We start from the raw sequence: 16,824 nt of genomic DNA, 5'->3' as shown, positions 1-16,824 counted from the left end.
GTTTTATTTTATTATTATCCCTTAGGAGCCTATTTGTTTTCTAATGAGATACAGAAAAGGGTGGCTATGGATAGAGAGGAGTTGGGGAGGAACTGGGAGGAATAGAGCTAGGGAAAACCATATTATGGATATATTATGTGAAGAAAAAAAGATGCTTTCAATAGAAGGGGAAAAAAAGACACCTCATAGCCTTCTGAGTGACAAGACTGTCAGGAATCTAAGGGAAGATGTGGCATCGTTGTTGGACACATGAATCACGTGTATTCACAACCCAGAGCTCCAGAGCATATGTGCATCATCCAAATTAGAGACTTTTACTGCAGATAGTAAAAGCAAAAAATTCCCAGTGATTTTCACAAGTAGTTTCACTAAGCAAATAATAGGAGACAGGGGTAAAATGAAAGTATGCTTTATTCTCTAGGGTGGTAGGCGAGGGTGACAAGTTGAGTATTGTACTGAGAAAAAAATCACTAAAGAAATATAGAAACAAAACAGGAAACTGGAGACTAGGCGGGAACATACTGAGGACAAAGACCAGAGAAGAAGAATCTGCACCACGCTGCTCGGGGTCAGGTTTCTTTAGAATACAGAAGGGATGTAAATGGAAAATTGTGGGAAAGGCAGAATCCACAAAAAAGATGCAGAGAGATCCACAACAAACAGACACAGCAAACTTAGAGGAAAAGATGCATAAGATTTCATTAGGTTGAGTCTGAGATGAAACATGTTTTCCAAAAGGTTTGACGAGGGGAAAGAGGTGTGAAAGGAAGTTGCAGGTCTAATTTCATATATTCTTGGGGTAAAGTTAAAAAAAAGTGTAAGAGAGTCAAGACTGCTAGATAACACACACCTAAAGGTGAGGTTAGCTTGAGACAGCTCATACTCACAGGTTTCTGACAAATACAAATAGCATATCAGGGAAACACAAATCAAAACCAGAACGAGTCATCAGTTCATAATCATTATGCTGTTACCTAAAAAGAACACATAAGCCTTGGGAATGCAGAGAAAATTGAAATCTTTTGAACTGGTGGTAGGATGTTACTGGTATAAAATGCTAGAGCCACTGTGGTAAACAATGTGGCCATGCCTAAAAACCATAATTACCTTGACTCAGCAATTTCACTTCTGATAATATACCCCAAAGAATGAAAGCAGGGATTCAAACAGATACTTAACACACGGTGGTCAGAGCAGCACCATTCACAACAGCTGAACAGTTAACATAGCTCAGTGATGTGGGATTCCCCTCTGTATGCTATGAATATGTTTTATTACCACTGGTTATTAAAGAAGCCGTTTCAGCCAATGGCTTAGGACAGTAAAGCCAGGCAGGAAATCTGAATAGAGATACAGAGAGAAAGTAGGTGGAGTCAAAGAGACACCATGTAGCTGCCAAAGGAGAAAGATGCCCGCTGCCAGCTAGAACCTTAATGTTAGACTACACCCTTGTGGTGATTCACAGATTAATAGAAATGTGTTAATTTAAGATATAAGAGTTAGCTAGAAATAAGCTTAAGTTATTGGCCAAACAGTGTTGTAATTAATAAAGTTTCTTGGCAGCTGGGAAGCGAACGAGCAGTCTCCACTTACAGCTCAGTTGGTCAGGGGTGTGTGTATGTGAACAAATAAAGTATATGATATTACAATGAATGTTATTTAGCATTAAAAAAGGAAGGAAATGCTGACACATATTATAGCTTGTATAAACTTCAAATATATTATGATCTAAGATAGCCACAAATGGACAAACACTGCAAGGCTCAACATGTGCAAGGCACCTAGAGCAGTCAAAACCAGAAATTGGATATTGGTTTCCAAAAGACAAGAATGGAGACTTATTGTTTAACAGGTGTAAAGTTCCACTTTGGGAAAATAGAAATGTTTTGAGTTATCTAGTAGTGATAGTTATAAAAAAAGGTATAACTGTTAATATCACTGAACTTATATCATACCCCAAATAGTTACAGTGGGTAAACGTGTTGGGTATACTATATAACAGGTTAAGAAGAACTGAGTGTACAGCAAGAGATGCAAACCTATTTAAACAGAAGTTCACAGGCATCCTACAAAACCAAAATCACAGTCAGTCATCTGAGCTAAATGTTACCCGTCATGGCCAACGCCATTAGCCAGAGGGCACTCTCCATGATGCTGTGAGTAAAGAAAGAATGTTAAAAACACCCACCGGCATTTCCAACCACATCCTGTTTAACAGCAACGTGGAGCATATCATATTCATGTGTGAATACTGTGCTTTCCCATGTAAGTAAGATGTCCCATTTCTGCATTACTGATGTGGCAAACTGGTCTGTACCACTCTCACAGTTCCAGTCTTCATCCTCATGGAACACCAAGGCAACCAAAAGCCACGATATGTGGCTCCCTTAGAAATATTTTCATACAGTTGCTGTAGATCAGATACAATGCCAGTAAAGGCTCAGAATCTAAACCTTGAGATTACTGTTATATTTAATTTCAATATTCTTAAAGTTGTTAGCACAATTAAAAAATTATGCTAGCACAAGGCTTATGAATTTGTATTTAAAAATCTTAAAACATCAATTCATTTCAATTAAGAAATATCCATTAAAACCAGAAATGGTGGCTCACGCCTTTAATCCGACCGTTCAAAGAGCAGAAGCAGGTGGATCTCCATGGGTTCCAGGCCAGCCTGGTCTATATAGCAAGTTCAATGCCAATCAGGGTTAAGGTAGTAAAACTGTTTCAAAAAAAATCTACAAAGTTTTTAAATAGGATTAAGATAACTTATTCTGTAATGTGTAGGCACACTGACCAACATATGAAAAATGACCAACTTCTTTGTATAAAAAGTATGTAAAAGTAGGGTGAGAATATAAAGACTCTCACTTGAGAATTTAAGTGGTGCACGCATCCAATGTAATGTGTATGTGTTTGCACAGAGGAAAGGAAGCCAGGTCAGTGTTGGTATCTTTCTCCATCACACTCTATTCTACTGTTTAGATGGTCTCTCACTGAACCTATGGATCTTTGTGAGGAAGCCTCAGGAATTCTTGTCTCCCCTTGGCAGCACTGGATTACAGGTGTGCACTGCCATGCCTGACTTTTATATGGGTGCTAGGGACCTAAACCCAAGCACTTTTACTGACTGAGCACTTTCCCCAGTCTCCCAACATAACTTTAAAATACTAATAGAAAATATTGAATTTCAAAATAATGTAAAAGTAATTGGCAAAAATTACTGAGAGGGAGGGAGAGAAAGAAGCAAAGAAATTACAGAGAAAACTTGCTACAAACTGTGAGACAAAATGAACTCATATACTATCATGTATCTATCCAAACTGCCATTAAAAGGATTCTCATATTGGCAAAGAATTCATCAACATAATGTCCAGGACTTCTTGCAACACAAGTTTATGACAGAAAGTAATTTACACCTGTGCGTGTGTATGTGTACACTCATGTAATAAAAGAAATGGGTCAACTCAAAGGAGGGCAAGGACAGCAAGAAAATGCATGGGCTGTGAAGAGTTTGACCTGGGGTAACATATAGGTGAAATTACTGGCTATTCTAATCTGTTTTCCTGTATGTGAAACAGATAATGATTAAAAATGCAAACATTCGCCGTGTGGTGATGGTGCACACCTTTAATCCCAGCACTCAGGAGGCAGAGGCAGGCGGATCTCTGTGAGTTCGAGGCCAGCCTGGTCTACAAGAGCTAGTTCCAGGACAGGCTCCGGGAACATTCAATGCTTATGTCTCATCTATTCTTTCCTTATTTTATTCCACTACAAAATCATTTAACTATGTTGGGGTCTGCCATAATAGGATTCCCACACTGCCAGAATGACTGTTTTAAAAGCAGAGTGAGAAAGGATCCCCACTGGCTGCCTGCTTTTGTGCATCAACTCCGGCTCCAGACTTTTTACAAGAAATTTGCTGTTTGCTATGCAGGATGTTCCTGTCAGGATGCACCTATCAGTTTCTCTCTTCCTCAGGGACTCTGCCCATTCTTTCTAGAGATGTTCCTTCATTCTCCATATAGCTGTCTCCTCCTCCTCTGGAGCACTGCCCCGATGGAGCACCCTCCTTGTCTCTGTCCTCTCACACAGTTTGCACTTGTTTCTCTGGGTACTGTTGCTCTTAGGAAGAGACCCTCAGACTCAGTACCTGTCTGTCCTATGAAAGGTATTCAATGCTTTTTTAATGTACAGTTCCTAGTCATGCTTCCAGTATTTCTTCATAGAAAATGGGGTAAAAGTCACTGCTTGACAAATAAGGCTTAAGTCGAATAATTCACAGAAAAGGCAAATATAAAAACAGTGTCTCCAAATTAAGAGGCCTGAACTCAGTTAGCTTTACTAATATAAAACTTTTATGCCTTACTAGGATGCATGATACTACATATTTTTAAATTTCTTTTTATTTGATTTAAAAAAATTCGGATTTTTTTTTATGTGTATGAGTGTTTTGCCTGTATATACATATGTGCTCCAAGTGTAGGACTGATGCATGTGAAATTCAGAAGGGAGCTTTGGATCCCCCGGAAGTGGAGTTAGGGATGGTTGCAAGTCACCATGTGGGTGCTGGGGACCAAAGCCAGATACTCTGCAAGAACAAGTGCTTTTAACTGCTAAGCCTCTCTCCAGCACCTATTTATTGTTTTAAGTATAAAATAACAGTTTTCGTCATGACATTTAAAGTTATGACACTGCACTTTGCTATTTGCCCCCATAACCATCTCTCTTTTCTCCCCACCGCTGCCCCTGATTTCAGTGCCCCCTCTACAGCTCTCCCCAACCCCCCACTGAGATGGGGAAGGAGAAAGGAGGGGAGAGGAGAGGGAAAGAGAGATGACAGGGAATGAGAGTGAAAGATCCTAGAAAGTAACCTTTCTACATTTATTATATAAGAGGGCAAAATAGCAAAGGATAATTGTTATCTCTCAGAGGAAATGACTTCTCAGAGAAATTAAAACCAACTACATCTTTGGAACAAGTTCAAAACACCAAATTACAAAGTAGGCCTGGCAAGTTAAACCACCTGACAGTGACTATTAGAGGGACAAGGACACCACCACACCACAAATCACATCTCTTGGTGCCACACCCAATGTGGGGTTTCACTGGCTTCTGAGCTCATCTGCCAGCTTCTCAGGGAGAGGCTGAGGTAACCCATACCTGAAAGGCCCAGGGAAGAGGTTTGAGTGTAAGGTGGGCCCTGGGGCTGTTTTAGCAAGTTTAGTAAGTGCTTAGCTTGGCACAGGGGGGTGGGGTGGCAGTGCAGAGGGTAGGGGCTAAGTGGATGAAGGTGCTTGCTGAGGACCTGAGTTTGATCCCCAGGACCCACGAGGTGGAAGCACAGAACAAACTCCCTTAAGCTGTTCCCTGACCACAACAGGTGAGCCATGGCACACCGACATCAACACAAATTTTAAATGTAATAAAAGAATCTGGTTATCTCAAGTACTAAATTGAGTTGATAGCAATTATAGATTTCTACTATTTCTGTAACCCAGGCATTATATTAGCACTTTATTCAAAATTACTCCTTTTCTACTTAAACAGCTCCACTCTCCCAAATTTAGCTGTCAGGTTCTTTTGGCATTAGTGAAGCACTTGGGTGACTTCCAATTTCCCTGCCTTTGCCAGAAAATTGCTAAACTTCCAAAAAGTACTTCATGAGTTGTCCAACATTCCCAGACTCCGGTCTTACCGAATGTAGAAGTTCTTACTAATTTTAGATTCAAGGATGCCTTCAGTGAACAATTAGCCTGTCCAGAGTCTCCATCTCCTTCCTGCTTAGACACCCAACATTACTAATGATGTGAAATCAAACAAATGCAGCTATCAACAGGCAGAAGCAACAGCAGAAAAAGAGTCAAACTCAAGGAGCAGGGCAGCTGAGCCACGTTAGTGTGTAGGCTGACTGGAGACACTTCCAGGAAAAAGAATACGGTCTTTCCCCCGGGGAATGAGCAATGAGACAGCAGGAGAACAGACAGGCAAAGACAGACACAGACAAAAAAGGACCAAGAGACAGAAAAGGAAGCCCATAGAGAAATAGATTCAGGAAGAAGGGAGGTAGAACTGGATTGTGGGGATGGGGCAAGCAACAAAAGACCGAGGCATCCAGCAAAAGGGTAACTGTGAATTCCCTCTTTGTGATCTTCAATACTCTCCTTGACCCTACTTGAAAGCAAGTAAAACTGTTTTCCAGTAATGCGTGTACACATGCGCACACAGACAGACACACACTACTTCTGTTAGATGTTCCTTTAAAGATTCTGAAAATCACCTCCTCTTGCTCTTCTATTACTGTTAGTCCAGGCTTTCTCACACTTCCAGTTTAGGAAGGACCAAGACAAGGCTACTGGCTACAAAGGGAAAATAGCCTGGAGACCTTCAGATTGAATAAAGTGTGGCCCCTTCTTACCTTCAGTAACACCACGTCCACAGTCCTGTCCACCTTGGAGATGTCACACAGACTATAGCGTCTCTTGTGCCGCTCATACATTTTGTCCAGATGCAGAAGAGACAAAATGTAGACGTATGCCTACTGAACCCAGGGACCACTGTGCTCACACAGGTCCAGAATTCCAAATTTCTCACAGTGGGCAGGAGCAGACTTCTGCTTTCAGATTCCTCTATATAGAAAACTCTCAGGTTAAGAAAATTAAATTAGAAAAAGAAAAAAAGCAGAATCCAATTCCATGAATGGAGTGAGAACTTCCTGGCAACTTCAGAGTACTGAGACGATGAATTTACAGTTCATACTATCAGCAGTAAGTGCCTCAAGACCGTTGCTGTGCAGATCTTGACTGAGAGAGAAGCACAGATCTTTTCCATCACTGCCAAGAACTCCAGTAGAAAAATTAAGAACGAACTGGCTAAGCATAATGGTTGGCACACGTATCCAGAAATCCCAGAGCCAGTAATAAAAAGCCAGTACGCACTCTGCCACGAAGGAGGATTAAAAAAAAAAGGAAGATGGCTATTTCAAAAGGATAGTATGAGAAAATTCCTTAAAACAACAAAGACAAGGAAACCTATACAGACAAAATGAAACAAAACAAAACAAAAACTAGCGGATCCAGTTTTTTAGCCAGTCTCCAGCTCCTTCGGCGGCAGGGCTGGATTTTGACTTAAGTTGAAAATATCTAAGGCCGGCAGAGTACAAGGAAAACAGACCACTCCTCCAGATGTCCTCCTCCTTCCCTCCCTAGCTGGCTGCGTCTAGCTAGCCCGCCCCTCCCTCCGCAGCCTCCACACCCTTTACCCTGCTCTCTCAAGATCGTCATTACTTGCCCTTTCAGATCTGCACCAGCAGCCTTGGAGGTTTGAAAACCTAATTGCAGTGGTGGGAACATGATTCATCTGCAGACGAAGAGAAAAAACAAGGCTTCCTTTTCCAACAGGCTTCCTCCTGCTCCTCCTCCTCACAAGTCCCCAGTGAAAAAGGCTCTGTCAGACATTGCAAGAAGCAACCTCAGTACCTTTGATGTTAGTAGTATGCTAATAAAGAAAGGGGGTGTTATCCTAAACACTACAAGTCTGTACAACAGCCTTAGCTATTCAGAGAAAATGCAGAACTCTGAATCCAGGCAAAGGAAATACTGCATCTCCCTGCAGAATGAAAAGCAATGATTTAATATCAGAAAAATGTTAGCCAAGTATTTCAGAGTTATGTCTCTAGGATGTAGAATTGCCTATAAAATGTCTGGCAAGTTTAGAATCCACCAAGAGTTAAAGTTTTGTTATATCTGGAGTTGGAGAAAGCTTTAAAGAGAGTTAAGGAGATGGTATAGGATAAATGTGTGCATGTCTCTCAGTACTCTTGTGACTAAGAAGAGTCACCTGGCTGAGACTTCCTTCCCTTCACATCTCATTCACATTAACTGGGCCTTGTGCAGGATGCAGTGACTTCATTTGTCTGTTTTCCTGCTACTCCATATTTTCCAGTTGCCAACCTACTGCTCCTCAGGAGCAGCCCTCGTCTAGAAAGCATTCATTCACTTTCAGACATTCTCTTATTGTAACCGACTTTGGAGGGGTAAGGAGGAAGAGGAACAGATGCAGCAAAAAGCGGGGGGGGGAGGGGACACACAGAGAGAAAAATGGGCTAGGCATGGTATGTATGTGTTTAATCTCAGCACTATGGAGACAGAAGCAGGACGAGCTCTGTGAGTATGAGGCCAGTCTGATCTACACAGTGAGTTCCACGACAGCCAGGGTTACATAAAGAGATCCTGTCTCAAAAACAAACCAACAAAAGAAAAAGCAGACATATTAACTCTTTCCAGGAGAAGCTGTCTTATATTCTCTTTGATTTGGAAGGAGAGCATAGATGTGGAGAAAGTGAATATACAGTTTTAAATACTACAACAGAAAGGAAGAGATTACATATCCCAGTTTCTGTCAATACTGCAAACGAAGTTGGTGAAAGGCATTTTCTTTTGGAAGCTGTAAAAAAAAGTAAAGAAAGTCTGACAATTCACCACTTCCTCAAGCCAGGTGTTAAAAGCAGGTAACTCACTTAAATAAAAGAAATACAGCAGAACCAGCTAAGGCTGCAAGCATTTTCTCTCATCCATCTGTCTACCCAGAAGTCAGTATCAACTCTATCTAACACAAGCCTCTTCTTCCCGGACCACTCCTAGCTAGGTACCACTCCTAGCTATGAAGGTGGGTGATGTCCTCTTTTTGATGCTGTAGAAAACAAGCCTGGGCTCTCCATTTGCTGCTTTTCAGTATAGATGATGCTAAACACAGTAGAAACAAGACAATGAGAGATGAAGTTGTAAATAAAATTCGTACTTAAGCTAACCAAAAGCATGGGATTCTGGCCAGGAATTTACAAATACTTTCATTCTATGTGGTTTAAGGGTATAGAGTGGAAGGTCCTGGAGGGGCAGGCTTTAGTATACAGAAAACTGACTGCCTATTATCTTTTATGGATCAACTTTCACCAAGCTATAATTCAGAACCCCCTCTTCTGATGAACACGAAGCTGCCTCCCCTCGGTTCTCAACATGGTTTGCTCCTCACTGCCTCTCCCTTCTGCTTTAATTAGAATCAAATGTTTCCTGCTTGCAAGTTCCCAGGCATCTCTCTAGGGAATTGGAGATGCTTTAATCACTGGGAAGCTTTTTCTATACCAACTCTATCAAACTAAATAAAGATAATCTATATCAATTTAATAGACATTCTGTGCCTTGCGTAAAAAGCAAATAAAAGCCAAGGTCTTTGTCCTTGGAAACTTTACATAATCAGAGAGAAATGTTTCAAAACCATTACAACTTTCTGAACTACACTAGAGCACTTGTTTGAAATATGTAGATTAATCTTTTTGTCTGTTGGCTTTGTGCTAGAAATCTAGATTTTTTTTCTCTCTTCTCTGCACATATAAACATATTAAAAGGGCAATTTAAAATTGTCCATGCTAATCTGTTTTTCCTCTGAGAACAAATGCTCTGGGTGGGGTGCAAAGTCTGCTTTCCCTCTGGATCTGCGGCACTCCCCATGGAAGACAAAATCTGTAGTCTGTGCTTTTGCTGCTGATGCTACAATTCCAAGTTTTTTTTTTTTTTATCAAAAACATCTGGAACCACTGAACAGTTATTCTGTTAGGATTTTGAAACGCAGCAACCAATCATTTCACATCTAAACCAGAGTTGAAAGCTACAAATATAAAGGAGATTGTAAGTCTATTTTTTAGTTCCTTCAAGTTTGGAAACTTGCGGGAAAACACAGATTGTTTATAAGTGTGTGCAATGGTTGTTTACAATATCAATCCCCTTTCTTCTCTGTGACGGTCAGCCCACCCTCTATCTACGGAGAGCACCAACCCCCCCAAGAGAAGCAAAGTGTTCTTAGGTTATTGCACGACCTGGGCCTAACACGTAATCCCAAATTATTCTGGGACAAGAATCTACTAATAATTTTCACACACTTCAATACCACATTTCTGCTCGTGAGTTAAAATCTCCTTGATTTCAGGATTAAATACTTTATCCAGATTGTTGAGACTTTAGGGACCAACACTGTGTGGTTTTTTTTGGTTTTAGTTAGGGTAGAAGCTTGGAGGAAGTAGGATACCACCTAGTGGAAACCCTGAAACCAAGGGCCAAAAAGCTTATATCTCTCAGGCCACTAAATATTTTTTTCTGAAAGCCCCAAGTGAACATAAAAGTAATAACTCTTGACACATGAAGGTCAATTCATCGCGGCAGGGAACACAGGACATTGAAATAACAATCAGAGTCCTTTCTTCTCCAGGTGAGCCACTGCTTCCCGGAGCAAATTGGAAAGTATTATCTGACGGTCTGGATTCGGAATTCCGAAATGTACAAAAGGAAGTGATTCAATGCTGCACCCACCCAAGTTCTTTCTTTTCTATTACTACATAATGTTATTTGAACACTAAGCTTTTTTTTTTTGCCACTTGTCAATGATCATTTCAGATTGTATTTTCTGCCTCTAGTCTTTGAAAGATACAGGAAAGAAAGGTTTTTATTATGGCTAACAGTTTTACACTCACCTATGCATAATACATTTGTTGACGAACACTTGTCTGATTAGAATAAAGATCTTTTCAAAGAGCTACAAGAACGTGTGAGCAGGGAGAGAAGAGGATTATTGAGAAAGGCTGCAAAGGCACTGTGTCCATCCAGGGTTTGACTCCAGTGTTTAAGCAACAAGAAGAGTCCTACTCTTTCCTCTTGGCATTTCATTGGGCACAGACTTAAGGTGCAAAAAGGGACAAACAGTAAAATTCAGCAAATTAGGAGCAAGTATCTGAAAACACCTCCTTTGCTTTAACCCTTTACTGCCTTTACAAAGGAGAAAATAACAACATATACAGTTGGCTAGAAGCAGCAGATTATTTAACAATATCAGCAATTGAAATAACCACCAAAAGATATGGCTTCATAGAGAAGTCTCTTCACAAATAAATGCTCTTTACCAGGATGAAGTCTCATGGAACAAGCATGCAAATGTTAAATCAACCATAGCTTTCTGAAATAAAGAGGGAAGAGGTCTGCAATACCAGCACTTGGAAACTGGAGGATAAAGAGCTCGAGGTCAGTACTGTATAGATGAGAACCTGTCTGAAAAAAAAAAATTAAACAAAAAAAAATGAAGGAGAAAAAGGAAGAGGATAAAGAATGAAAGAGGGAAGAGGGGAAGGGAGAAAAAAGTCAGGAAGGAGAGAAAAAAGAGAAAGAAAAGAAAGGAGAGGAAGGAGAAAGAAAAAGGATGAAGGAATTTTAACTAAAAAAGCTGATGTTCAGTTTGTAGAATGTGTTTTCTGAAGCAAGATCATACTAGTACAATGCTTGCTGACTGTCTCTTGTTAACCAAGAGATGTTTCTGTGTATATGTTTTGTTTATTCCCAAGAAAGACCTGTAAGGTGGTCAGGTGTGGTAACAGATACCTGAGACCTCAACTATTCTGGAGGCAGAGGCAGAAGGAACCTTTAAGGCCAAGATTTCAAGATGAGCTTGGCAACGTAGTAAAAACAAAACAAAACAAAACAAAAACTCTTCCAACAGAAAAATCAGGAAGGCAGGAAGGACAAGGGGAGAGAAAGGAGAGAGAGAGGCAGGAAGGGGGTACTATAAAGAGAAGCACTAATTCATACTTTACAGATGAGTTACAGCATCCAAAGTTTAAATCAGTTGGACAATTATCACATAACTAATCAGTCTGCATTGATCCCAGTCTGTACATATTCCTGGTTTCCAATACAAATGTAATTTTGTCACTTGAGAAGTTCCAGAAATGCAGAAATTATAAATTAAAATTTCTCATTTCTCATCATATTCATATAGCTGATTCTAAGTAAATGCCAAACGACAAGAACAGATTTTATTCTTAGATAAAATCAGTAATGATTTGATTCATTTTATATCATTGTTTTAAACAGATTTGATTCATCAGCATTTTATTTAACACATTTCAGTTTTAAGTTTCTCATTATGGACATAACTTTCACCCATTAGAATGAACACACCTAATCTGCAGACCACCAGCAATCTGGAGGCTGACGACTGTCATGGCGGATTCAGAAAAACGGGGGTCTGAGTATCCTCACCCTAGTTTCTCACCTCTGTAACAAACAGTTGTCTCTCATGGCAGCATTTCATATAAGTGAGGATCATTTCATATAAATGAGATCCTAAAGCATCTTTTCTGGGCAATGATTCCCACAGGCGTGTCTTATACAAATGGGTGCACTTTGCCCTGCTCTGCATACTAAGCTTCTTATGATGTAGAAGCTCAAAACAAAATCTACCAAAACAGCAGAAACTGTAATGATCGGCTTCTAGTGCCACAACACTAGAAGATAAGCTTATTATGGAATTAGCTCATTTTTTTTTCAGTCTGAGTTATTTCCTAAGTAGGTCTCTCCTATACCATGATCTTGCAATATTACTGTAAAATCCCCTATACATCCTTCTGTGCCAGATTATTTTATGTGTTTTTATTTACTGTTTGGCCACAGAAAGTATTTTAAACCTAGATTCAATTACTAGCAAAAACAGTTCTTCCCTGAATCTGTTTTAACTATAGCAAGAGCAAAGATAGCAAATGAACACATCTCTATCACTAAAAGCTTCCTTGATAGTACACCAAACTACCCCTAAGTACTATTTTAAAATATCTTATTAATTTATTTCTTGTGTATGTGTGTGTACCCATGTCATGGTGTACATGTATAGGTTAGAGAACAACTTGTAGGGACTTCTACCATGCAGGTTCTAGGGAATGACCTCAGGTCATCAGACATGGCAGCAAGCAGTTTCGCCAGGCTTGGAAAATACAACCCCTCTGTCACCCCAATAAGCACTCTTGAGAGTGCTATCCACTGGCTACAAAGCCAACTGAACCCTGAGTCAAAGGTCTTTAAGATAGAGGACAATTAGTACAATTGCTTCGTATGGGAAGTCCTTTTCTATATGTGGTGCTTTTATTGGTTAATGAATAAAGCTGCTTCTGGTCAATGGTTTAAGAGAATAAAGCCAGGCAGGAAATTCAAACAGAGATGTAGAGAGTAGGCAGAGTCAGAGATGCCATGTAGGCACCCCTGAAGGAGACAGATGCCAGGGAACTTTACCGGTAAATCACAAGCCTTGTGATAAAATATAAAATAATGGAAATGGGTTAATTTAAGATATAAGGGCTAGCTAGCAATTAGCTTAAGTTATTGGTCAAGCAGCATTTTAAATAATATATTTTTGTGTAATTATTTTGGGTCTGAGCAGCTGAAAACAAACGCGCAGCCTCCGACAACAGAGATAAATACTTTGCTATAGAGACAAATACTTTGCACTGGTATGGATCTTGGTTTATTGATACAAATTTAAGATCAATTTTGTTAAATACATATTTCTGCTCTTGATTAAAGTATTGTTTGTGCAGTTCATTTAAAAATGTAATGTGTAATTAAGAAATACAGGTTAATAGATAATCATCTATAACAGTCAAGGTTGTAACCATGTTAGTTAGGTTTTCTAGATATATAGAGATATATTTCAGTTAGATAGATAATCTTCAACATTTTCAAAGACCTACATAATATGGCATTTAAAATGTTTTAAGATTTTAAGACTTTTCATGACAATGAGACACATCTGTTCCTGGCAGCACCAATCTACTTCAAGAGGATGATGAGCATCAAAGAGGCTCCTTATGGAGTTTTGTTAGCCATTTTGGCAAGAAACTGCTCTTGCCCAGACTGCTTGACATGCGGGACATGCAGGTCCCACAGAAAAATGATTGCTGAAGTTGCCTAAAGAAGGTGAGACAGTCCTTTGGTGTTCCTGCTTCATAAGAGTCTGTAAGACATTCTGCAGGACAGAAAAAAGCAACTGATAGACTTTGCCATTACAAGGCAAAATGGATCTTCAAATTTTTCTGCTTCGTGGAAAAGTCTGCTGGATATTATCGGCCTATAGGCCGAAGACGGGTGCACCAATGTTACAGAAGAACTTTGGGTGACTGTCCAGACAGCGAGATGTCAATTCTAGAGTTTTGGAAGTTGCTTACAATGTACTTCCTGTTAACTTAGGTAATATATTCTTCTGGAGCATTTGATGGAGTTGAAAAATAGATAGTTGGGGCTGGAGATATGGCTCAGTGGTTAAGAGCACTGACTGCTCTTCCAGAAGACCCGGGTTCAAATCCCAGCACCCACATGACAGCACACAACTGTCTGAAAATCCAGTTCCAGGGGATCTGACACCTTCACACCAATGCACATAAAATAAAGATGAATTAAAAAAAAGAATAGATAGTTATAATTATAGTTTTCCTTAGTTATGATAAAGGATAAAGTAGATATAAGTATTGTAACTATAATTCTTGCTTGATACCTGTTTTGTTATATGTAACTTTATATGTTAAAGTTATATGTTAAAGTTAAACCCTTCCTTTTTATTTAGACAGAAAAGGTGAAAATGGTGGAAAGTCCTTCCGTATATGTATTGCTTTTATTGGTTAATGAATAAAGCTGCTTTCGGCCAGTGGCTTAATAGAATAAAGCCAGGCGGGAAATCCAAACAGAGATGTAAAGAGAGAGTAGGCAGAGTCAGAGATACCATGTAGCCACCACCAAAGGAGACAGACGTCCGGGAACTTTACTGGTAAACCACAAGCCTTGTGTCAAGATATAAAATAATGGAAATGGGTTAATTTAAGATATAAGAGCTAGCTTGTAGTACACTTAAGGTATTGGCCAAGCAGTGTTTTGCATAATATAATTTTTGTGTAATTATTTTGGGTCCGAGTGGCTGAAAACAAACGAGCAACCTCCAACAACTATTTCTAATTTTATTGCAATAAGTAACACATTTTATATCCATAGTGTTACTCTATCCAGGCTAACAGCACTATTACTAGTTATGCTGTTTGACAATTCCTGTCTGGCTATGAACTTTATCTGAAACCAGATGCCAAAGTCTGTCTCATCAGATCAACCACGACTGCATTTATTGCTACTTTTTAATTTCCCAGCAGTGTTCCTTTAAGGCCTAATCATAAGAGCATCACACACAGAGTCTAGCACTAACCAAAACAGTAAAATCTACTTCTCCTTGTCCCGCACACCTCTGCAGTGGAAACAGTGACAAGAATATCTTCTCAGATAAAGAAATCTGCTTTTAGGTAACTATAAAATTTGATTTCAACAAAATAAGCACAAATAATATACTCCCTTTCCTTTTCCCCTCTAAGGTATTAATAGCAAGAAGGATGTGCTTTCTCCACATTTTAAATAGTCCTTTAAAATCCATCTCATGTCAGTTTTCTGGGTCTCTGTATACACACTGTAACGCTAATCACCCCACTGTTACAGCAGTTAGCTGGAAGACAACAGTGGTTTATACTCGGTGAATGGAGAGCAAGAGAAGAAATTAGGTTACAGTCTTTTAACAGTACTATGATTCTGGACACTGAAGGCCAGAGAATGAAGAGAACCAAGTGTCATAACTGACTAGATTTCTGCCTGGGCAATGAAATAAACGGTGGCATGAAGTAGGAGAACTGACAGCAGGGGAAGACACTAAATTCAGTTTTAGATCACAGAGATGTACAGGAGGAGCTGTGATAAGTAGTGGAATTAATGTTTGTATCTAGAATTCAGAAGAATGGTTTACAAACTAGGTATACAGATTTGGAAATTAAAATACAGATAAGAAATGGGGCAAATTCAAAGAAAAAAATATCTCACAGCAAGAACGGTAGAATGCCAAGTGTCGTGAAAAAGGAGGGACACGTGCGACATGGATTCTGCAGCATAAATGCTTTGCAGGCCATGCTGGTTACCTTTGCACCACAGTGACCAAAACACCTGACAGAAACAAGGTAAGGGAGGAAAAGCTCATTTTGGCTCACAGCTCAGTAGATTACAATCATGGTGGGGAAGGCAAGGCACAAAGGCTCCAACTGCAGTAATAGGAGTACGTGGCAGCAGGGTTTTCATGATAGTGGACCTAGAAACAGACGGAGCAGACCAGAACCAGGAATGGAGTGGGTACAACCTTCAAAAGCCTGCCCTAAAAGCCTACCTCTGACAGCCTGTGCTCACCCTCTAAAACAGCAGTTCTCAACCCGTGGGTCACCACCCTTTCAAGGGGTCGTATATCAGCTATTGTATGTATGTATGTATGTGTGTGTGTGTGTGTATGTATGTATATACACACACATAATATATATCAGATCTTTATGTTATGATTCAGGACAGTTAACAAAATTACAGTTATGGAATAACAATGAGATAATTTTATGGTTGGGGTCACCACAACATGAGGAACTGTATTAAAGTGTCACAGCATGAAGGTCGAGAACCACTATGCTGAAGGTTTCCAAAGCCTTCAACACTGTCAACTGGCACACAGCACATGTCTATAATGCCAACACTCAGGAATAGAGGTAGAAGGATAACACAACCTCAAGACCATTCTGGTTTACACATGAAACTTGTTTTTAAAATTAATAATAATAAAAAACCTATCACCACAAGCTAGGGAACAACTTAAAGCTTCAGGGTAAGGGCATTTCAGATGCAAGCATATTACATATATTCTTTGGTAGAGCCATAGGATAGGATTTAAATGCTTCAGCAATGAAAATGCAAGTTCTGCCTCTTGGTAACAATACACTGAACTCTTGCTGGTCTTCTCTTACGATATCTATCCCTTCAAAGAAAGTACCTTGTCGGGCGGTGATGGCACACGCCTTTAATCCCAGCACTTGGGAGGCAGAGGCAGGTTAATCCTTGTGAGTTTGAGACCAGCCTAGTCTACAAGAGCTAGTTCCAGGACAGCTAGGACTGTTAC

At 39.8% G+C, this 16,824-nt stretch overlaps 1 protein-coding gene across 6 annotated transcripts in view; it reads right to left on the bottom strand.

The window, feature by feature from the left end:
• Window positions 1-16,824, bottom strand: part of Akap13 (A-kinase anchoring protein 13) — a 260,503-nt gene that overhangs the window by 91,254 nt on the left and 152,425 nt on the right. The window contains exon 1 of one of the 6 annotated variants that reach the window (XM_075952865.1): window positions 6,419-7,176. The exons of the other annotated variants lie outside the window; for them this stretch is intronic. Coding sequence (XP_075808980.1) covers window positions 6,419-6,499 — 81 coding nt within the window. The 5' untranslated portion in view covers window positions 6,500-7,176. Of the gene's footprint in view, window positions 1-6,418; window positions 7,177-16,824 lie in introns of those variants that run through there. 6 annotated transcript variants of the gene reach the window in all.

The sequence above is a fragment of the Microtus pennsylvanicus genome, chromosome 18 (assembly GCF_037038515.1).
Source record: "Microtus pennsylvanicus isolate mMicPen1 chromosome 18, mMicPen1.hap1, whole genome shotgun sequence".
Classification (NCBI taxonomy): domain Eukaryota; kingdom Metazoa; phylum Chordata; class Mammalia; order Rodentia; family Cricetidae; genus Microtus; species Microtus pennsylvanicus.
Note: the sequence above shows the minus strand (reverse complement) of the source record. Positions and strands in the feature narration are given on the sequence as shown.